Genomic DNA, 24,527 nt, shown 5'->3' on the forward strand with positions numbered 1-24,527 from the left:
GTTCAGGCTGTCATTCCTTATCATATTCATGGGGAAAATAACCTGGCATTCCTTGTAGAATATGAAGCCCTGGGGTATGCACTGTTGTTGCTCAGGCTTGGGAGAGGATTGGACTGATTAGAATAGGAAAAATATAAAGATCCATGCTCAGAGACTAAGAATAGTGTTGCAAATAACTATGTGATTATTGTCTTTAGCTATTACTAGCTTTTGTAAATTATTTTGATATAGTACAGTTTGTAATCTCTTTTGATATAGTGTAATTAATCAGCCTGTTATAGTTAATATCCTAATCCCTGTATAGATTGCATATCTTAGTGTGATAAATATATAATATAGTTTAGGCTTTCACAAAATATTAAAAGAGAGGCTATGTACTGTGTATTATAACATTAACTTTTGCAGAAGTAATCATAGTTGTAAAATAAGAACTAATGCCTTTATTTTCATAACTGACTGACAATAGTGAAATAGCTAATGTTGATTGAAAGTACTTGTAAAAATAGCTAGAAAGTCTGTATGATAAGATAACATTGAAAAGAACCAGACAAATAACACCAAAAGCACAAAAAAGAATCTACCACTGACCCTTCAGCTATCAATAACTGTCAAACCACAGACTGGGGGCCTTGTGGAGAAATTAAATACAAGACTCTCAAAAATCACATCTACATTGTGGCATGTACTCTAAGAAGATGAGGACAAGGGTCAAAATAAGATAAAGAATTCTCAAAACACGTAAATTTAAAGGAATGTTCGAATATGTATCCTATTCATTAATATGCATTTGACCAATGCAATGATAAAATATTCAAGAAGAGTTGTTATAGTTGATGGGGTGCTTTTGGCAGACTGCCACAGCACCCCAGCACTGGACTTTGTCCCTTTTATCCCACATTAAACTTTTAAAAATTTTAAAGAGTGAGCTTTGTTTCTCAGAACAATACCAATCCTCTCTCTGTAAAGTCACTATTTTTCAACTTCATGTGAAACTTTCATTCTGAAAAAGTGAGTGCAAGGCAAGCAGCTGATTCCTAAAATAAAGGTGCACAGTGATTAGGTGGGATACAGTATCTGTGTTCTTTGGCATATATTGCATTTATATTCAAAATCCCAAGGGAATTGAACACAACCCCTGTCATGAAAGGGATGCAGGAAAAAAAATGGTCTTTTTGTAAAAGCTATGAATTATGTAGAAATAAAACTCTATCTGGGAGATAGGAAATGGAGTGCCTGACCTCATGAGCTTCTCTGCAGCTGTGTTCTCTGATTCCCTTATGACTGAGGATCTGGGAATTGTGCTGCACAGTTCCCATGAGCACTCCTCTGATTCAGGCTCTGCAAATCCCAGCAGAACCACTACTGGGACACAGATCCCTCTTATTTCTTCAGCATGAGATTTCCTCTTTTTCTTGGAGAGTCTCATCCACTGATTTACACTGAGATGAAAAGAAAGCTACTGTGAGATTTCACAGTTAAAGTGGTGACATAAGTAAAGGCAGTAAGGCAGTCTTGTAACAGGTAGAGATGTTTTGTTTCCCTGTGGGTTAACTGTAGAGTTCTCTGGGATTGTGGAGAGCAAATTGTGGGGAGATGACATTTCCTTTTCAATTGTCCCTATGCACTGTGCAGTTCTGTGTGTTTGGCAGTTCTTTTATCATGCAGCACAGGTTCTAAGGGCCATGTTAACCATGTCATTAACTCAGTGCATGCCTTTAGGCACTCTGCAAGGCACTTGAGCCCCTGAACCTTAAAGATGGGGATAACGTGAAAGAAATTGGTGTCAAATTCTAATGAGGTGCCATGTGGAAATTGCTGAGACACTCTGGAGAACAGAGGGCAGGAAATACAGATTAAATCCAGGAGAGTGAAAGCTGCAAGAGCCACAGTGGAGAGAGCCATTTAATGTGATACCACAGCACCAAGGGGGGCTGGATTCAAGTCGCAAACCCATGAAAAATTGCAAAACCCAAATCCTTTGTGAAGATTTATTTATAAAAACCACAATGCTGGGGAGTCACTGTTACATAGCATGGTAATTCTCTTCCTCTTGAGTAATATGCACCACACTGTGCGCATGCAATTCCTTTTGTTCAGAGATAACATCACTTACACAGGTACACAAATGGCTCTCAGTGCACGCTACACCTCACATGGATGGTGGGACATGCACAAAGCTGAGCTTTTCCATGAAAAAACTGTATAAAAAATACAAACCAAACTGAAGCAGTCAACACGAGAAGCAATGTGCAAAAATAGACAAAGTTACTCCTGAATGTTTGCTTAAGAAAAAAGGACTCTTCTGTCCCTGTTCCCCATTCAGCATTGACAATGCCAGATGTTGTCTGACAGTAGGATATGAAATAATTCATCACATCCTGACCCCTTATGCCAGTTGCAGAGATTTTTAACCAGGTAAATATTCCTGTGTTAGTATGAAAGTCTGCCTCCAAGCATCATCGTGTGCTGTTGTTGCATCCAGATCTTTATATGGTTGCAATGTGTGACCTGTGACACTGAAGGCTGGTGACAACCAAGGCCTTGTGTGGAGCACCCAGAAGAGGCAGGACAGAGACATCCCTGGTCACTGAGCCCCCTGGCAGGGGCTGGAGCAGCTGCCTGCAGAGAACAGCCAGGAGCTCTCCTCTGCAAGGAGCCAGACTCCCAGGTGCTGGTCATGGGGAGAGTCTGGCCCTGCCTGCTGGCCCATGGTGGGGCTGGTGTTTGAGATGATCCCTCCAGGGTGAGGCTGCTCCCTGCACAGGAACCTGGCTGGGATGAGAGCACACAGGGCTTTCCCCAGCCAGGAACCCCATCCATGGGACACTGGGGCTGCAAAACATGCATGGAGCCACTGTGTGCAACCAGTGTGTGGCTCTGAGCAAAGCTGTACATGCTGCAGACACCACGAGGCAGCCAGACCAACCCATCCTTGTGAAACTGCTGCATGCAAATACCAACACTGGCAATGGCAATTAAGACTAGAAATGGATTGCACTTGATTCCCTTAAACACAGATACGTACCACTCTTCAAGGAAAAAAAAATAAAAATTAAAAAATCTTCAAAGAATTGATTGACAATTGGGATTCTCTTGGTTGAACCAAAGGAAAAGAACAAGAAATGAGGGGCAGTGTGATTTCTGTCACTGAAGGTTATCAGTAACATAATCTTTAGTCTTAGTGGATGAGGATTCTTTCCATCCATGAAACTTCATGGTGCAAAGCCCAGTATTCCCCCTATAATCCAAATTTTTGTGAGGGTTCTATTTAAGCCCATGCAGAGTTATGACTGCATTACAGAACTTGTAATTTTTTTCTTAAATGGGTTATCAAAGTTTTTCACAGCAAATCCTGCATGAATCCAGAGAAAACCTTAGCAAGGCTCCCCTGTGTGTTTTGTTTCTTTTGCAAAGCAAAGGTTTCAGTTTATTCTGAGGAAGGGAAGATGTGGAAATTGTAGAGACTGGGGGCTCTCAGGGAAGTAAACTGTGGCTACTGCACTTTATATCCCATCTCAACAGGCCACTTTAGCCAAGTATTTTAAGTGGGATTTCAATGAGTGTTATTCACTTTGGACCCTGCTACAAAGACCAGCATCCAACAGGAAGAGCATTGCCTTGACCTACTCATTTCCATTACAAAAGGCACAGAGGGAGGGTTCATCCTGTTAGCTGCACCCTAGCAAGATGAAAACATCTCTCAGGGAACTCTTCCAGGCATCCACCCGTGGCTCTGGGGCTCCCCAGCTCTCTGACCCCTGGATGCAGCTGCTCAGTGCCCACAGCTGTCCCTGCTGCCCCAGGAGCATCCTGCAGGGACTGTGCTGTCCAGCACTGCCCCAAGCAAGCAGTGCTTCCCCCCTGCTCCCAGAGGGGTGGGTGTGCCCAGGTAACAGTGCTGGCAGGAGCATTCCTGCAGCTTTCTGAAAGCTTGGGGAGTGTGACACACCTGAGCATCCCTTTGCTCTCACAGCAGCACACCTGTAACCAAAATGAACCTCTGGCTGTCAGTCAGCTGTTGGCAGTGATACAACTGTGGTAGAGAGAATTCTAGATGGCAAAATACACCAAATGAAACATCAGACTGAATTCTTACTGACATTTTGATGCTGTTGAGCATTGGGGTTAGCTGCTGCTTCGTGTTTTCCACTGGGTTAAGGTAATGTCCAGCATGTAAGTTAAGGCCATGATTTAGCAAAGCATTTGTGCATGTGCTTAAATCTGCCCTTATTCAGATGAACACTGGCACAAATACCCACGTGCCTTGTGATACAGGGACAAACCTCAACTGCAGCATATAAATGTCAGTTATGTAGCTGTCAAAACTACCCCTTTAATGTCTTTTTCCTGGTAGCACAGTGGCCCTCCTGGATTAAGTATTTAATTAATCTTCATCTAAAAGGTCCTGAGAACAGTCCTATAATGCTAAGAAATGTACATAAATATCAGAACTAAAAAAAGTCAAACTCATGGCTCAAAGCAAAACAAATATTGCTCAGAATACTTGTTTAGGTTAAGATCACTAGCTGTAAACTGTGCACTCTAGTAGCAAACAAAAACTTGTTGGCCTAGAAAAAAACCCCAAAACATTCAATGTCTATAGGATTGGCAGCACTAATATTACTTTACAATGTGGAGTAAGAATAAAAAACATCAGTGTAACACTGCAAAATGATCCACCTAAGCTAAGCTTATGTAAACAAGTATGCTTTGACAACATTGAGACGTCCAGGCGTGATCCTGCACTGGGAGCTGGACGGGTGCAGACCCAACAAGGCGACAGGAGCCATCCCAAGGGGATCCAGCTGCCCAGACCCCACTGCAGGAGACAGGCTCAGGGTGTGAACCTGTACTGGCATCACTAGTTCTACTCCTGGGAGCAGCCCACTGCAGGATTCAGCTCAGCAGGACTATACACATAAGTAAAGAGTATTCACAAACATAAGGCATTGCAGAACTTGGCCCTAAAACTTCTATTTTCAGCAGAGAATCCCTTATCCATACACAAGGTCATATTTTTATATATCAAAAAGTGTCTAAAATAAGGGTCACAGTCACTATATGTTATGCTCAGTAACACAGTTAAGATGCTGCATATTGGCTTCAGATACCGCAAACCATTTTCTTCATTAAAATCAAACCAACTATGAACCTTTCTCATAAGGATTAAATTGACCGTGGAAATTGAAAACGAACAGGCTCTGCTTTCAAGGTTAAAAGGAGACATTAACAGAAATCAGCAACTCCCATTGTAACAGTTTTCCAGTGCCTTCCCTTGTGAGCAGTGAGCACTCTGAGGCTGCAGCTGATGGTGGCTCCAGTCGTGCCTGGTGTGATGGATGCTGTGGCTACTGCCTCTCTCCTTCCACCCTCTTCTTCCGAACTGCAAAACAAGCAGGGACAGTCACTGCTGCCTGCCCGGCAGCTCCAGGGCTCCACCCCTTCCCAGGAACATGGAACCAGCACTGGAGGAAAGAGCTGCTCAGAAATGCCCACAAATAATTAACAGATCATGATGCCCAACTAAACAATTGCAGCTAAACAATTGTATCACAGACTATATTTTTTGTATCACAGACTGTAGAATTTCACCACGTGTTCATATCAATACATTTTCCACAACAATCACTTTCTGAGCTAGAGGTTTTAGATGATAAAGAAATCATCACTTGCTGCACTTCCTTCCAGTGATTCCATTTGGATTTTTATTACAGCTTTATTGTTCTTTTAAAAGCCACTGTCTTCCAGCTAAATTGATACTGGTCTGCTCTAGTCTGCATGGCAGTGCTCTGGATTACTTAAGCTTTGGGCATCAAAAATTAATAACTTCTGTAATTGCACATAAGCAATAATAATATTTTTTTAGAAAATAATTTGAGGTACTCTTAAGTACCAATATCAGTGAATACTGACAAAAAAATAATATTGGACCTTCAATTACCTGTTTAAACTTCACATGCTCTGACTGCCTCAACCATCTGATAGTCAGTAATTAATTCTGGTTTTTCACTGGCAATCACACAGGTTGAAGTTGCCATTCAGCAAAGCAGAGTGGTAAACCTCGTGTTATGGGTAGGATTATTTTGACAAGCAGTCCCATGTGAATTTTTACAGTGCTTAAGATACATTATACCTGGTATAGAGCAGGTTTAGTTGGGCAGCATTTGCTACTCCACATTCTAATAAAATGCATTGAGTCTTTTCTGACCTGGCCAGATAAGATTTGTGAGGCTCTCCTGCTTGCAGTATACAAAATTTAGTGTTATGTCAAAGTGTCATGTCCTGTTTCTGATATTGAATGGCTGAAGCACAGAACAAAGCAGTAGAACTTGATGAATGAATGCTTTTCACCACAGAAAGTCAATAACAATATATTGCTAAACATCCCATTACTTTAACAAGCCTGCAGTGTAGCATCAGTCACTTGTGTCTGCTTTCAGTGTTTTGCTCTTTCATTTATTTTATTTTATTGAATTCCTTTAGGAAGTCTATTCCACAAAATCTTGAACATAACCAAACAACATAAACACAGAAAAAAGAAGATTAGGACATAAGTCTAATGGCAAGTGGTAAAATAATGGGAAAACTGGGTTTTCTCTCTTTGTAGATGGGATATTTCAAATACACTTCTGGGACACTGATGGTTTTAGGAAGAAATAGCAATAGTTGGAATGCTTAGGTATTGCTAAAAATTAAAATTTCAAAACCCCAAAAGCATGTATGAAAGAAAAAGGTTTTAGTTCAACTTTTGTTTGCCCCATAGAGGGAAACCCAAGCTGAAAGACATCATGGTTTGTCTGAAGCAGAATGGATTAAAAATACAAAGTTAATTTTTGTCCACTATGGGCTGGACAACAAAGTCAGGACTTCTGAGGTCTCTGAAAAAACAGGATGGGTTTGACTCCTCATTTACTGGCTATGGATAGAGCAGTGAGAAATTTAGGACACTCCATGGTAAAGGCTGAAATAACTCCCCAGAAGGAGCAGGAGAAAAATAGTGGCTCCTCATCACAGTAAGATCTGTGCTGTTTTCTGCTCTAGAGCCCAAGGAGCTTTGCATCTCCCCTCACACAGAACACTGTATTCAAAATTCCATCAGAATGTAAGACAGGGAGATGTGCCTGGGAAGGTCAGGGCTTGGCTCACACAAAGAAATGATGAGTAAATGTAGTGGCACCTTACCCAGATCGTTGTTTTTAGTGATAGCTGCTGCTACCCTGGTTCTTGGACCTTGTTTTGTGAACTGGTATCCAAACTTGAGAATCCTGGAGTTCTCCTCCAGCATCTTGGCAATCTCCATCTCTACAGCTGTCCCAAGCTGCTGCCTCTGTGAAGTGTCCCCAGAAGAAAAGGAAACATTTGTTTTCATATGAGAGAGAATGAAGTGGTTTTGTTTAAGTACTGGGCTGCAAACTACAAAGAGAACCCCATCCCTGGAGATTTTGCCCTGGGTTTGGTATTTGGTTTTGAGTAGTTTCATTGGGAAGTTTTCCACTTTTGGGTTGCACTGACTGGGGACATGAGCTGCAGAATGATTGAGCCACAGAGGCTGCCTTGACTCTGCCAGAGTCCCCTGGCAGAACCCTCTGGGAATCCATGTAAAAGAGAAACAGAAGTGAACTTCCCCAATGGTCTCTCTTTACCTGGTTGTCTATTTTAATCTCTGTTAGAGATTCATTCTTTTTCAGTGCATCAATCAGTGCCAAAATTCCTGTCCCAGTGATGAAGTTGGATTCTACATTCAGACTTTTCAGTGTTTTGTTCACTTTCAACATATCTGCAAATGCCTGAAGGGTCAAAAAGAGGGAACATGAGATAACATCTTGAAAGTTTTAGGGAATAACAGGGAATCTGCAAAACCTAGCTAAAAACCAACAAGAAATAAAACATAAATATGCTTAGAAGAATGGAGAGGTAGATCAGAAGAGATTATATTTCTACTTTGCATAGCCATAGGGAATTCCTGCAAGGGAAAATAAAGAATGCATCCTAAAGCAGACATGGACCTACTTAAAAATTGTTTGTTTTTTCCCCCAGTAATGTTAAAACTTACAATAGCCACGGGGTCATTGCTTCGAGTAGCTGCAAGGCTGAATGTCTTCACATGTGTGTTGGTTTCCAGAGCTTTTGCAAATTCTTTCAGTGTTGGAATAGGAATATTCTAGGGTAAGAAGACAAATGTAGTAATTAGGAAAGCCAGTAACACTGTTGATTTTAATTATTATGAAACTGATTGATGAACAGCCATGCTTTATGCAAGTGAAGCATCCCTGGTGCCTTTAGGAGTTTGTCAGAAAGGACAGAGAATGCTCTGGGCCTGAGGCTGCCTTGGCAGTGCTGCTGGAACTGGGTCAGGCCAAGCCCAGCACGTGACAGTGCTGAGCCACTTTCCCATTCCTCTGCCAGTTCTTCATCCCCCTTGTGCCAGCTCCTCCTCCAGTTGCCTGTGTGGGCTAATTGAATTTGGCCAGTGATGATTACACAGTACCCATGAGATACCTTCCCTGACAATCTGCTGAGAAAAGCAGCCAAAGGGAGTCACCCCTTGGGCTTTCAATTGGCATTTAACTCAGTATCAGGAATTGATGACCTTGGAGCCTCTACAACAGTCCTTTCCCCACCCCTTCCCTGGGTGTTCTGCTTTTTCTGAACAGTAAAGAGAGACAAAATTTGAAGATAAAAAGCACAGGCTTAGGAAGTATTTGAATAAATCCTATGATGACATGGACCAAACCACAGCATCTACCTTTATGTTGTTGAGGTTAATTTCTGTGAGACTAGGATCATTGGCTTTTATCCTTTGTAAACTTGCTTCCACATTGGTCGGGTTAGGTGGCTCCTCAAAGATGGGCTTGACCTTTTCACCTTTCACCACATCTGCAACACAAAAATCTCATGAAATGTCATCTGAGGAACAGACATCACTCTGGCTGTTCATTCCCATTTAGGTTTGCACTGCAGCAATCCAGGAAGGGTTTATGAGAACCACAAAACCTGCAAGCAAGGGTATTATCCCTGTTATCCCTGCCATGCCCTTTGCCACCCCTGTGCTCCCAGAGCTGTCACTGCAGGCTGTGGTCACAGAGGCTGGGCAGCATTGTCATGGGCAAATTCCTCCTTTATACACAAAATCCCTGAACAATTAATAGGAGCCAAAGCAGCTTTGAAGACTATTGTTTGGGATGTGATATACTGCAAGGGCTGCTTTGTACATTGTCTAATATCTGTAAAGAAAGGTGTGCTCAGAACTTGCCCATTATATTAGTGAGAAAATGTCCCTGCACCTATGAATAGACTGTGCTACATAAAGCAACATGAGCAGGAGGCCCCTCAGTTTCCTCCTCTCTCAGCTGATACTATCAGCCTTACTAAAAATTCAATTAGCTCTTCTAAAATTGCAACATCTGCGCTTTCTAAATAATAAAACCATCAAAGCATGAAAAGTAAGTCTGTCTGCCAGCACCAAGATTTATGAAATCTTTGAGTAGTCATGTTCCAAAGAACCGTGGTATTTAGTGCTGGAAGCTATGAGCTATAAATATTCTCAGAGATGCATAAAAATCATAGCTTAGAACACAATTAGTACTTTTAATTCCCACACATATAGTTGTGGAGATTAATTTATTAACCCTGACCACCCAAGCCACTAGAAGCAAGAAAGGAATATTTGCTGACCACAAGAATGTTTGAATCCTTTTATTTTATGCTGCAGACAGGGAGAGATTTTGAAGACTTGTGCTCAAGTCTCAGTGTTCTACGCACTGTTCATTGCAATGGGTAAAAGTTCATGCCATATCATGGGCCAAAACAAAACCACATCTTTTTTTAGAACTCATACTCATAGTAGAGATGTTCATAGACAAATCTTGAGCTGGTTTTCCCTCTGCATCCTTTGATGCCAAGGTTTTTTTTTTACTAATTCCATAAGAGACCTCACATATCCCTGAATAACACTTCAGCCTTCCTAGGGAGCTGGGAATTGAAAACTATGTTTAGAGAATTCACCTTGGATGCAAGGATAGAAGTAAACAACAAAAGCAAGACATTTTTTGCACTTTTTGCACCCTGCCAGCCTGGGAGCAGGGGAGACACAAGCACCCCATCCTCAGGTTAGACATCACAGTGTAGTCAGTCTAGAGTTAGGAGGAATTTTAATTTTCTACTTGTTTCTTTCCGTGACTTTTTCTTGTTTCTTTAATCATGGTGCTGTTTTGCCACATTGATGAACAAATTTTTACTGAAGCATTTCACTTGGTCAAGTAAAGGTGTTGCTTTTGGACCAAAGAATACAGTGATGTGATGGTGATTTTCTGGTTCATGGGTCTGTGACTGGAGCATAGTTTAGCTGACTCACATAGCTGACTTTTTGACTCAGTACAACAAAAATATTCTGAAATCTATGAGGATTAGCAATGCATGCAGTTGCCTGTTATGAGATAGATGGCAGCTCACACAGGGCCCCACTGGGGAGGCTTGCAGAGCAGCTTTATCCTGAGAAAAATGAAGTGACATGGTGACTTCTACTTTCTCACTTCCCATTTAGCAATGGAAGATGGAAAAGAAAGCCCTTGGTAAAGATAGCTGCTGTTCTCATGGCTTTAAAAGAATAAAACATTTTTTTAGTACTGTTTCCCTAGGAAAGGACATTCTGCAGTTTTGCCTTAAAAAATAAAGTTTAGACCACTTGATATCCCAGGTGACAATCTCTGGATCAAGGCTTGGCAGCTCTCAAGAAAAGCTTGGAATTCAGATGCACCCATTTCTCCTCCATCCAGCCTCCTGCAGGTTTCTGAGCTAAGATCTGATTCACCAAAGCTCTGTTTACTTAGTGCAAACATTTCTGGATTTGTTTTTAGTAACTACAGCTGTTTCTCTTGGGGGATTTCTAGAAGGGTTCCTTTCCTGTGTCCCTAGGGAAGCACAGAACTGTTTACACAGCCTGTCCCAGGTGGAGCTGGGACACCAGAGGGAGTGGCTGGGGCAGGAGCACATCCAGGCAGCCTTTGCCTCCCTGTGAATGCAGCTCCAGGTGACTCTGCTCATGCTGTGATCCTGGTCACAATGTGACTCTGACAGGATCCTGCCACACCTGAGTCCAGTGCTTGCAAGTCATTTTCCAAGTGTAGGTACTTGGGGCAAGATGGCCTGGCCTTAACTGTGGCCAACTCTCAGCTACAGCTCACTCTGTTTTCTGCCTTCTGCCTAAACTGAAGTGGAATGGAAATTTATATGTCTTGGCCTCTTAAATACTCCCACTCTTTCAAACACCTCTGCAGAGTCAGATACTGCTCTCTAGGAAAACAAATTTCCTTAGGAATGATCTGGTTCTCTACTACTGTTGTTATTATAATGAATTTTAAGATTGTATTTACTTTTAAAAAATCACCTTTCATCATTAATTAGATCAACCAAAATTAGACCCTGTTACACTAAATTAGACCAACAGCCCCCACCTACAGGTGTAGAAGTCCCTAAAGATGACATGCAGCCCACAAAAGAAATCTGCTTGCTTACTTCTCACAATTCCTTTTCCATCTTTGCCACGGGCTCCTGCTTCATCAAATTTTGGGTTGTTGACCATGTTGTGCACTCCAAGAACAGCTGAAATGTGTGAACACCAGCAAGAGGACACAATGTTAGTGGCAGGAACACAGACTGAAGGAAAGTTGTACAAGCTGCTACAAGTTGTAGTTTAGTTCTCCAAACAAAACCCCCTTTATAAAATGTTAACTGTGTGTGTCATGCCTGCTTGTAGGGAGAGTCTTCTGGGCTCCAAATTCTGGAGATGCAGACACTTCCAATACAGATTTTTGAACAATTGAGTCAGTGCAGAATGTATATCCCAGGAGTGCCAGCTGGAAGGAACCACTGTGGGTCATCTTGTCCAGCCTCTGCCTCAGGCAGGAGCACTGCCAGCATTAATGAGGTCAGACATGGCTTTGTCTAGTGGAGCCTGGAAACACCCAGGGATGGAAATCCCACAACCTCCTGGGTCAATTGTTTCAATGTTACATTCCTAATCACTTCTCTTCCCTAACACACAATCTGAACTTCTTATTACTCCAGTGTTCTATTGTTTGGTGTATCTGAGAATTTCACTGTGCATGTGATGAGTTTAATGCACTGGCATTCCCACCAGGGCTTCTTATGGAAGCACATTGGTATTAACAAGCCTGGAAAATAATCAGAAGTGGTGAAGATACCCAGGTCTAACCACCTAGCAACCATTTTCTCATTCAAGGGGTTAGATTCCAAATTTCTTCATAGACTCAGGATTTCATCCACTGCATGCTGTGACAGGTTTATCTGGTTATATGGGATGCCAGAGTTGAGAGGAGGTAGCAGTAATATGGTATAAACAGTGTGGATACAGCAGGATCAGTCACTTCCATGGCAGTGCCAGCATCCCATCCTGCAGCCCACTGCCCACCCTCCCCTTCCCAAATCACATGAGCTGGTTCATCCTCCCCCCTGGCCTGGAACATCAGTTTTAAGCAGAGAAATCTGAAATGCAGCAGCTTTGAGCCCCATTTCGATTGTCCTGGGTAAGGTGTGGCCACCTCCGAGCAGCACCAGGTGCTTGAGGGGCCATGGTGAGACATTCCTGGGGACAGGGCTGGGCAGAGAACAGCTGGACACTGGGAGGATCACACCCAAGTGTTTTCTAACCTGCAAGGTCATAGAGCTCAGTGTCTGAAGCACTGGCCAGGGCCTCTTCCAATTCTGGGTCCAGGGTGACTTTCTCTTCTGTGCGGGTTTCCACAGGCTTTTCTTTAGGGATAAATATTTTTCCTAAGATAAGAAAAAAAGCCAGAGTGAGTAATGAACTATTGGAACAACTTCTTTGCCTCCTGGCAGCAGACAAATAGGTCTGTGAGAGTGGAACTGCTTGGAAATATTATCACATGCGTGTTTTTCTCTTTCTTACTTGATGTTATCCTCCACACCAGGATCTTAATAAGTCTAAAAATAAAAGGTGCAGATTCCTGCTCTGTGTTGGTGATTGTTATTTTAGGAAATTTGCTCTCAGGAGGAGTCCCAGCTGGGATTTTTCTGAAGGTCCTGTGTCCTTAAATAGGCAGAATCAGGTCTACACAAAAAGCTTGCAGAAATTTCATCCTTATATTTAAACGAGGCACTAGGAGCAGTTAAAACCATCCTACTGCAAGAACCTTTCATTTCATGAACTTCCATACATGATCCTGAAAGCTCAGCAAACCTGTTCTCTTCCAGTAACTCAGTTTTATTCCCAGCCCCTCCACAGTATTTTCCCCTCTGTGTCTCCTGATGATCACCCACATAACCAGCCTGATCTGATCATTTGTGCAGGCCTGAAAAGTCTGAACTGAACCACAGGCTGCCCAAGAAAGACTCCTGACGTATTTGTCTGTCTCTGTATCCTGCTGATACCTTTGGGTTAGCAGATGTGTTTCCATGCAATATTCCCCCAAGACTGAGGTCATTGGCCTGTCTGCTGAAATGAGGAAACTGCAGGATAAACCCAGGAACAGCACAATGAGTTCCATGACTCCTTCAGGCTGCAATGATGGTTAACCTCAGTGCTGTGATGATGTAACTGTGAATGCCTGGAGTGAGGCCCCTTAAATCAGAGCTGGAGCTGCTCTCCAGGCACCAGCACTGCTGGGCTGTTCTCCCACTCAGCTTTCCTGAGCAGCCTCTCCAGTCAGTGCCACACTGGGTGATGCCTCAGCCAACAGACAATGCCACTGCCCCAAAAACTGAGTGAATTCCCATGGTCTGCTGTCCACTGTGCTGTCCCCTCACCTTGTCCCAGCAATGCTTCTCAAGCAGCCCTTAATTAATCCTGTTGTAATGAAGCTGTGATGATCTTTGGTGTCAGCTTTGCATTTTCTTTTTGTGCAGCTTTGTACACTCTAGATGTAATGTTTGAAGCATTACATCTATTCCTGTGACTTTCTCAAATGCCAATGTAATTCTGATATTTAGTATTGAATTTTAAATGCTTTGCCTCTGGTTTTTCAACACTGTCATTATTTTGTGGCTTTGTTTTTCCCCATTAAGGTCCAAAGTATCATTTTCATGTAGTAATTTCCAATTCATTTCTATCTTTTATACAAGTTTGTCTACAGCCATTTTTATGCTGTCAGTTTCCATGACTCAAATCACTGAATAAGCTCAGAAAAAAATTTTAATGGAAATTTCTGAAATGCTTGAAGAAGATAGAAGCCTTTGGTGGGTGAAAGGTGAGAACCATTTTAACTGTGACTGCATTGAGTCACAGCAACTAAGGAGAGCCATCCCAGCTCCTTTCATCCCAGCAGCAAACAAAAACCAAATGGAAATCTGGGGTAAGAAACACTCTGCAAAGATAGGTCAGTGATGCTCTCCAGATTTAACAGTAGCACAGGTGGTCAGACCTCAGACTCCCTGTGCTGCCACAATCTCCACAGATGCTTGTGCAGACAAAACATCTCCATCAGGCAGTAAGTGATGCTTCAGAGGCTCAAAGAGTCACACTTTTAACAAATACTGACCCAAGACTGTACTTTCACACGTAACATTGCAAGGGGACACAGCACCTTGAGTTTGGACTAAACTGGACACAACATGTGGCTGGTCTTTCTCTAAGGCCCTTGGATAGGTGAAGGTCAAGTATCTTGCACAGCAAGAAATCAAGAGGTGATGGAAACCTCATACCTCTTCTGTACAGTTCACATATATAGGAATACAATTTTAAACATTTGTTTCAGGCATATGTAATTCTTGGATAACAGCCCAAATATCATTGAATGTGTATATGATTCCCAATGATAGTTTCATTTAATTCATTCTTGGCAAATGTTTTACAAAAATAATTCTATTATTGGTTATATGAAATATTTAAAGGGGCAAGGTCATGTCAAAGATAGTAATATATATCCTTAATGTATGTGTATGGGCCTTGCTGGCACCCAGTGGTGTTTTAAAAATACTCTTTTTACTGCTATCTAGATAAGAACATTCCACTGTGAAGAGATGCTGTAGCACAGCAGATGGAGGTTAGAAAAACTTCTATATTTAGCATGTTATTAGGAATTCATTACCTGTGCACCAGCTGCAAAACTCTGTTTATAGACACCTGTCAACCAGTTTTCCTTCACTATGTAAGGACAGAGTTTAAAGATTCAGGAGATGTCTCCTAGTCCCACATCTGTACATGGTAAATTTATTATCCAGTGCATCATGGAATTCACTGACAAAATAAAATATGGATTGTGGCTTCCTTGATTAAATGGTCCAACTTAAAATTTATTATTTGGATGAAGCCTTGGAGGAATAGTGACATTTTATTATTACAAAGTGAGATTTATAAAGAAAGGCTGCTGCCCTTGGTGCTCTTTATATTCACACTGTGCTTTGGAAGGTACTTTATTATTACTTTATTCTATGTGGTATAATTAATTTTGGCTGTGTTATCTTTTGCCTCCAGAATATGCAAATGTTCTGTGCTGTCTTAACAGCTTAACTTTCAACCAATGAAAAACATGGTGACAAAAGTTCTGTTTATACATGTTAACAGGACAAAAATAACCACACTTCTGTATAAAAATAATATATCTCTTGTTTAATTGCAAACCAAAATACAATTGCAGTAAAATATAATTTTATTTTCACACAAGCATAGAAATCCAAAGTGTGTGGGATCCCAAGTGCTTTCTTCAAGTGTGAAATTTTAAGTGTGCATCACTGCAATTCTCCCCTTCTTTTGGCCAAACTGGGGTAAGTGTCTGGGGTGAACTGGATGGTGACTGAGGCAGTTTATTACAAACCTGGGATTTGTGAGGGTGAGCAGAGTTTTGCCTTGGCTCAGTTTAACAGCAGACTCACTCCTTTTCACCCACTGCTAAAACAAGACTTCTATTGAAACTGAAATATGATATGGTTCATGTTTTCCTCAAAAGAGACCATGGGAAACAAAATCCATTGGCAACCAGAGGGAAGGAAGATTCAGAGAAAAGCACTTCAGAGAGAAACAGAAATGTGGAGCAAGGTAAAAGGAAAGTAAATTATCTATAAGAAAGGAAATTCACTGGGAACAGTCATGTAGTCATAGATGTCATTTTGCCACTTGGTTCAGCCAGGTCTCTTTTCATGCACTGTGCAAATGTCCCCATGAAAACAATGCTGACATTGTTTTAAATGTCAGCAAAGCAAGGAAATGAGATCCCCACCTTCTTATACAGCAATAATTAACTACCATATGCACATCTATAGCAGGATTTATTAGCTGAGCAGGGAACTGCTTCAAGTGTATTTTCCTGAAGTGAGTTTTTTATTGTTATATAAGGAGGGGGGAGAAAAAGGAATTTGGGTAGTGCACTTGGTAGGATTTTAGTAGCAAGTTCAATCTAAAACATTTTGAGGATTTCATGTTTGTTTATAATTTGCAGCATTTGGAGCAGCATTTCTGGTACATGTCCTCTATTCCTTCCTTTTAATGTCATTTGGCTTTTATGGATAAATATAAATTGCCATCATTTTTACTTTAGTATTTATTTATATTTAGTATATACTTGGTATTTATTCCCATCTTGTACAAGTCATAGTGGTACAAGCCAAAACTCAATAAAACACAGAGCAATGGGAAATAAGACCACTTATATTAGCTGTAAAAAATCTCCTTTTATTTAAAATCAATTTTTAAGGATATTTACTTAATTTTATAACACAAATGCATTTTCTGCCATATTTGTAAAACAATAATGTGCTTTTTTTTCCTATAAAGTTTAACTCAGATTATTGTACTTTCAAGAAAATGCCTGGTTACTTACTACTTCTGACTTCTCAATGAATCACTGACTACAGTGAGTGCCTGTTTGTTCTCAATTACAGAATGCTACACTGACCTTGGGAGTGAAATTCAATAATCCTGGAAATCTGCCTTGCATAAATCACAGCCACCTGATTCACTTTTTCCATTTTACACTATTCTTTTCTGTTGAGGTTTTCTTAAACCCCTCCCTACAAATATTCTATAAAAATTGAGCTAAAGTAGTCCTTACCAAGAATAAATTTGTATTATGAAGAAGAAAACAGGCCAAGTTCAAGTAAGCATGAAGCTGAAAGCCAGTAGTAATAAAAATGCAGTATCCTAATTGTTGCTGCTCTGTTGTTCTTGGATTAGTGTCAGCATATTCTACACCTTAAAAATTATGACAATGGAATAGGAAGGCTGCAAAGACAAGCATTCCAAAGTTACAAAATCCATTGTGCATAAACATAAAAAGTGAATTTAAATTGCACCAGTATCCTTGACTTTGACCAGCACGCTGTGATTCTGCCACTGCAGCAATACCCTTCAAAGAACTCACCTGGAAAGTATGCTTGCTCAAACAAAAATAAACAAAAGCCAACCCTTTTAAAGTAGAAGGAAGCCCAGAATTTCTTCAGACCCTCACATGGATTATCACAAGTTAGGATGAAGTCCTCTGGGTTACCTCCTGGATTACCCACTCCACCAAGCCAGCAGAAAGCTCTTTGTCTGATGTGGAATGGTGGCAGAGGAGAAGAAACTCAAACTGTGCCACTGCACCTCCTCCTGGACATCAAAGACCCTTCAAACATGGGCAGAGCTCAACACCACATTAGTTATGTTCCTTTCTGGCCTATTTTCTCCCACCCAACACATTCTTCTCCTCTTTTCCTTCCCTTATTGCCCCCTGTGTCTCCTGGCTTTGAAAATCTTTGAGTCCTGACCCTTCCCACCACCTCCCTTTCTTCTGCCCTCCCTTCCTTACAGATGTTCTTTTCTACAGCTGCTTTCCCCAGAGCTGCCACATCCAGTCCTTCATCCTGGAATATTCACACAGCAACTCAACCCTCCCTCCACCTCTGCTCCAACCTCTCTGCTGGCTCTTAACTCTTTTTTCTCCCTTCCAGTGCCCTTACAAAGGAAGGGGAGCTCTGCCAGAGCAGGAGGGAGTCTCCCTGCCCTTGTCCTGGTGTGACAGGAGCCTCTCAGATGAGGAATTTCAAGAACACCCCAAGAGCCCAGGGTGCCAGGTCCCTCTGGGGACATGTGCCACACGTGCCCCCTGTACAGGAGCTCTGAGCAGCACTCACTGCAGGGGCAGCATTTGGAGAACACTACAACAAACTGCATGTACAAGAAAGCACAATATTTTTGAAGATGCCAGTATATTTCCCTGGGGATTCCAAAGGGCATATATTTCAAGTCCTCTCTTCAAAGCATGGAGGCACTGCAGGTCATAAAAAACCAGCTGGAAAAATTTGCTCTAGATGGCTAAAACAATGTGTTTTCTCCTAATCTTGTTCTTGGAAGCAGCTAAGACCTTTTTGCTGACACTTTCCAAAAATTCAACTCAAGGCAGCCTCTCAGCATGGGAAATTTCACTGTGAACTGTGCAAGTTTGGCAAAGTCAGAGAAACTAAAAGAGAGTCTTAGAAAAGCAAGCAGTGAAAGGCACTGGCTAAGCATTACTGTCAGCAACTGCAACACTTTCAGTGCCTTAAGAGACAAGCATCAGCTCTAAATTTAAGCCCTAAAGAATAGGAAAAAGGTGGCAAAAATTAAAACAAACCATTTAAGCACTGAGGGTGAAACAACTGCCATCAATCCAAGAAAGATAGTGTGTGTCTGTACTAAACCCTAACCTCTGAAAGCATTCTGTCAGACACAGTGGAATTGGAACTCATTAGCATCTGCTCTAGGACTCTGACCTTCTGAAAATGTCTGTCCTTATTACTGGTGCTGCATTGATACTCTGCTTGGCACAGCACCACAACACAGATGGTCTCTGCCAGAGCAACTGAAAACAGAGGTTTGGCCAAAAGTTCTCTGGTACTTTCTTCCCTTTCCCTTTTATCATTCAGCTGAAAATGTTAGTATTTAATCACATACAAGCATGTCCTCCTTCCCTTTCCAGCCACAAATAATAATAGGCCAATCCACTGGAGTTTTTCCATGACTTTGATGAGAACTGGATCAGATTCAAAATAAAATGGTTTGGCAAGAAGCAGAAGACCTTGTAGAAAACAGGGACAGTGGTGAAGGGCTGAAACAGCAATCCTTAAAGCAACCTTTCATAACTAATGACATTTCACAACAGAAGAACTTTTTAGAATTATGTTTCATTAGTGCCATACAGTTCAGAGAAGCCCAGGAACAAAGCAGAAGCAGCAGTGCTGTTACCAGTTTATGTCTGTGTCACAGCAGGACTCAGCTCTTCACTGAGGTCACATGTACTGCAGAGAAAACATCACTGGCAGAGCTCTGGGTGCTCTGCACCTGCACTGCCCCTTATGCTCCCCATCTCTTCTTTTCATTCCTGGCTCATGCATGGATTTGAAAATGATACTTCACATGGAAGTGATGGAAGTCTGATAACCACTGTCCCAGCAATATGTGTTAAGTGCACAGGGTCAAAGTGACTTCCACAGACCATCAGGTTCTATGTAAGGATTTCTTAAACATCTGTCCTAAGTAGGAACAAATCCAAAATACACAAAATAAACACAAACTGCCCATCACCATGGCCCCAGTTACCAGCCCTTACTCTTCACCTCCAGTGCTCATTGCTAACAGATATCTGTGCTGCACAAGAGCTCCTGAAAACCACCAGATCATTTCAAACCACACAATGGTGCATTCCAATGAAGAACCAGCCCTGAGCTGCATGAGGGAGGATGTGGGTAAAGCAGCCTGAAAACATTCAGTGGCCAGCTCTGGGTGTGTGCCTGTGATCATTTCAGCCCTGGTTTGGGCAAACTTTGAATCTCCACTGGAATCTGAGGTTTATCCCATACAGGCTTAAATCCTTTTTGCACAGCAATTAATGAAGCACATTACCAAGCTGCAATATGGCAGAGAGCCAAAGCCCTAATGCATCCCATAAGTTTGATTGTTTTTGCCAAACATCTCCATCCTCTTGAAACCACAATTACAATCAAAAACAAGGCAATTCCCTGCACAAACAGCCTCCCCATCTTGGGCTCACATTTAACACTTCCTGTGTTTTAACCATTCTGGATATCCCTGTCAGCTCTGGAATTTGTTTTGGCTTGTTTTCCAGGACAATCAAAACCTTATGGTTGCTCAGCATATAGAGACCAACACAGGCAACTGAGTTTTGTCCTTGAGCAGCTGCTTGGTACTGCTTCTTGGTAAGAGCTCTCTAATGAAATATTAACAACAAAAAAAAAGAGAGGCAGTCACAGTACATAAAAAATCACGATGTAACACAGACTAGTCTGGAAGGAGGATATTTTAAATGTCACCTTCTTTTCAGCTCATCAGTGAATTTCCAAGTTTTAGCTTTTTATGATAACTGAAAGAACTGGTAGAAATATCACTTTACATTCAGTAGAAGTATCCCACTTCCTTAATTTGAAAAAATGAATGCTTTCCTAGTGGCAGATAAATATAATACAAAACACTGACAAAATTTCAAGCAACACTTGACATACTCTAATCCTACTGACACACAAATATTCTTAAGCCATAAATTAAATATCAAATGGCAAATTTGCATAAATTCCTCCCAAATATACACACCTGGATGCATTTTAGAGCTGCTTGAGACTTTAATTTTTGACTAGCAGAAATAGCATCAAATTAATTTGGGGTTATTAACAGAATGGCTACATTACTCTGCTTCTAGAGTGTAATGAAATAATTTAACAGAAATCTATGTAATATAATCATATAAATATTTACCAATCTGTAAATATACCTTAGAGACCATCAACATCCAGAAGGTGAGAAATAAGATTTTCCTCAAGGGAAATCCTTCTTTGGAATTCTTCTGAGGACACATTTTAGAAATTTAAATTATTTTTCCCAAATTAACTACTGAGCTTTGGAAGAATACTAATTATTCTCTAATTAAAGCAACTTTAAATCTAGCATGTAGTATCAGATCTTGAAAATGTCTTTCTTTGTTTCTTTTCATGGGAAATATCTTCTTTTAAATGCAAATCGAGTTATTTATATTTTAATACAGCCATCCTGTTGTTTTTTTCTTTTTTTCTTTTTTATTTGAGAATGTCAAAATAAGTAACACTGCAGTTACAAGCATGGATTCTAAGACCCAGGAATAGCCACACATGGATTTTGTAGAACATTCATCACTTTTCACCAGATTCAACCAATTAGGAGGATTATCATCCAACCATGGGAGGATTTCAGTGCATTGGCAGATGGAGATTTCAGTTATAGGTTTTGTAAAGCTCAGCCTCTGCACTGCTGGAAGTTTGGTGGTGTTTTTGTAGGACAGCTCCTGCCAAGCCACAGAGGGGCAGCAGGACTCACACTCCAGTACCAATTCAGGATATGCCAAGCTCAAAATAAACAACTTTGTTCTCAAAGCCAGTTCCCTTAAAGCAGCACAAAAAATGACACTGTGCAGCCCATCAGCTCTCAATTGTCAAGGTACTGGACCTCATCAGATCTCAGATTAATTCAATTATTTCCAACCAACAAAGAAACAAAGGGTATTTTCATAACATTTGGCCTCTGACTTCAAAGAAAATGTAGTATAATTCTGTGTGTTTAGATTATAATTGTAAAATGACTGCAGAAATCACAGAACACATGGTTGTTTTCATTTGACTTAATCTGCTAAAGCTGATACTGAGGATTTTGTCATGAATTTGTATTGTGCAAAGAACAGAGGAAATTAAGGGAATAATTCATTTAGCCTAAAATGCTGTCGTTACCTCATAATTGTAATAATTCTTGAAATTGTAATTTTGAAGGAAATTAACACAGTGAATCAAAAGCCAAATTAAGAACAGCTTTAAATGCTAGGAGGGCTGCATTCACCCTGTGCTCAGGGGGAAGTGAAATGTGTGGTTGGTTGTGTTTGCAAAGCAGTGGTATTTCCACACCAGAGACACCAGGAACTAATAAGCAGCACTAATAAGCACTTTAAGGGCATCTGGAAGCAAATGTAGGAACAATATTGTTTTAGCTTCACCAAAAGAAAACTGAAATGGAATAAACAGCCCAGGCCATACAGTACCACTGTCAGGGACAATGCAGGGACTCATTTTGTACAGATCAAGGGCCAGCCCTATGGGTAAATGCAATTCCACACACTGTTGGCTTTTGTGATGTTTCAAGCTTAATTGGAGACCTCAGATACAACCACAGTGAAATGCAATATCTTAATTTGGAGTCTGTAAATATCAGTAAGGTGAGACTGAAGGTGTTGGTATAAATAATAGGGACCTGCAAGCAGTGACTTGTCCTGCTCTGACACAGAGTGTGTAGGAAACTGGAAACAATTGGTAATAAATCTATATCACAGTAAAGTGTTTTCCTTCCTGCACAGTGTGTGCTTGAGCAGGATCTCTGCCCTCTCACTGTGTCAGGGGGCTCACAACCAGCCCTGGCAAGGGCAATAGGAGGTGTTTACATGGGGGAAAGGAAGGTTAAAGAATGTGCTGCAGGGGGAAATGGCACACCATCAGATCTAGCTGAAAAATGTCTCATTTGTCTGAAATCACAAAGTCTGAGAACACAATGTAATGATAGTAACAACTCCTGGCCTATGACACATTGTATAAATAACAGTTTACATCTTCGGTAATGGTACATAATGTAAAAAATGCTGTCCTTGACTTTCTTGAAGTATCTGCTTCCCCTTAAGCAGATACTGTTGAAATAATGGCAAATCCATTACATAGCCAGAAAAGGGCCCAGACTTAGGAAGTTCCTTCTCCAATGAAGGGGTTGCTTGAGGCCAGGCATTTTTGTCCACATTTTATAAACAAGGAAAAGGAGCTAGTGGTGCTAAAGGAATATTGTTTGTTTAAATTATGACTGTTCCTGCCCTGAGGTTATCCTAACAGTGTTTAAATTATTAGAATTAAGTTTTCCTGTTATTCCCCTTATTTTCCTGTAGCTGTAGGACAAGGGTAGCAGGGAAAGTGTGTCTGCATGAATAGCATTGCCAGATGTGCTAGTAAACAAGTGGAAAAATCCTTATTTTTTGTAACTGTATTTCCTGAGCTGTTACTTACAGCAGTTGTAGGCACAATTCACGATTCACATTTGTGTGTTTCCTGCTGAATGCCTTCCCCACTGCACTAGTCCTGCATGGGCTAATGCTTAGCAGGGACAGTTCCTGCAGGGTGCACCCAGAGCACTGGCTGGCCAGGGAGCAGTGACTGAGCCCAGGACTGGTGCTCCCATGTCCCTGTATCCCTGACAGGTCACTAACCAGCCACAGACCCCTGGGACTCCAGAGCAGTGACAGACACCAGCAGCAGACAAACCCTGCACTGTGCTCCAGCAGCTCCAGCTCTGCTGCTGAGCCTTGCCCTGCCCTGAGCAGCCCCACTGCTGTGTCCAGCACACCCCACACAGCACTGCACACCCAGCCCCTCCCCAGTGCCAGCCCAGGGGTGCACATACCTTTCTTCTCCCCTGTGAAGGGCACAAAGTCCTCTCTGTCCTTGTGCTCCAGTGCTTGCTTCTCCAGGTAGGAGAGCAGGCGCTCCCTGTCGAAGGGGCCCGTGGCAGCTTTGGTGGTCTGGTCCTTCTGCCGGAATCCAGCTGGAAGCAGGGCATTCTGTGAGAGACAGGGGCATGGACAGGACAGCAGGCAGCTTCACACAGTGCTCCAAAGTGCTCAGTGTTGCTGCTTTTTAAGTGAAATCATTCTTTGCCTAATGCTCTTTAGTGACAGCAGTAATACACATTGCCGAAATGTGACCACAAAACCCAGCATATTATTCAATCTTCTTGATTTATTTCCCATTAATATTTGTATCAACCATATTTACAATCACAGCACCAAAGAACTAAGTAAGGTCAGAGTCCTTTGTTATACATATTATAACCAGAGTTTGCAGTCCAGGTATATAGACAAGGATGTTTTCTGTACATTTCCTTCTATTACTTTACTCTTTTACTGTCACTAAAAAAAATTCCTTTCATTCTAAAGCAGATGTCTCTCAGACTTCAGAAACGAATGGCATGCACTAAAGAGACTGGTGAATGAGGTAGACTTCAGCTATTCAGAGTATGAGGAAGCCAGCAGATAATTCCCACTTTCAACACATAGCTGTGGGATCCTGTGATTTCATCTGCACCCTGTAACACAGGAATATGCACAAGGTCCCCACATTTCAGCACAGGAAATCTCAGAAAGAAATACAGGTAGGTGGACCTTGCAGTAAAGCCAATGTGTTGAAGGTGGCCCAGAGTACTTCAGAACATTTCCTCACTGGCCAGAACATGCACAGTAAATCTGATCCATGGCAAATGCCCTGGAAATTCTGAACAAATCCAGTGAGCTCAAGTCACCAGTTATTTTACTGTGCATGCACAAATGTCCCAGAGTGCTCCAAATTCACTGCACATATATAGCATTAACTACAAATGCACCATGGCCTGATTTATTTGGTTGCTTGGTGTTGCTTTTTTAATGGTTTTCTGTGTCTCCATTTGAGATGCCAGATACTTGAAAATACCAAAAGACCAGAAAATGTAGAAGTGGCAGTAATGTGGGAAGTGGCAACCTGGAAGGAGAGAATAG

The 24,527-nt window shown here is 41.5% G+C and overlaps 1 protein-coding gene across 2 annotated transcripts in view; it reads right to left on the minus strand.

The window, feature by feature from the left end:
- Nucleotides 1-1,974: 1,974 nt before the first annotated feature.
- LOC306807953 (tropomodulin-2) overlaps nt 1,975-24,527 on the minus strand; it is a 33,263-nt gene continuing 10,710 nt past the window's right edge. For both annotated transcript variants that reach the window (XM_079318019.1, XM_079318020.1), the window contains exons 3-10: nt 23,402-23,558; nt 12,670-12,792; nt 11,515-11,601; nt 8,747-8,877; nt 8,054-8,161; nt 7,644-7,787; nt 7,183-7,327; nt 1,975-5,383 (exon numbers count right to left, since the gene is read on the minus strand). In XM_079318019.1, the coding sequence (XP_079174145.1) occupies nt 5,349-5,383; nt 7,183-7,327; nt 7,644-7,787; nt 8,054-8,161; nt 8,747-8,877; nt 11,515-11,601; nt 12,670-12,792; nt 23,402-23,558 (930 nt within the window). In that variant the 3' untranslated portion in view covers nt 1,975-5,348. The remainder of the gene's footprint in view (nt 5,384-7,182; nt 7,328-7,643; nt 7,788-8,053; nt 8,162-8,746; nt 8,878-11,514; nt 11,602-12,669; nt 12,793-23,401; nt 23,559-24,527) is intronic.

This window comes from Erithacus rubecula (genome assembly GCF_903797595.1).
Source record: "Erithacus rubecula genome assembly, chromosome: 14".
Taxonomy (NCBI): Eukaryota; Metazoa; Chordata; class Aves; order Passeriformes; family Muscicapidae; genus Erithacus; species Erithacus rubecula.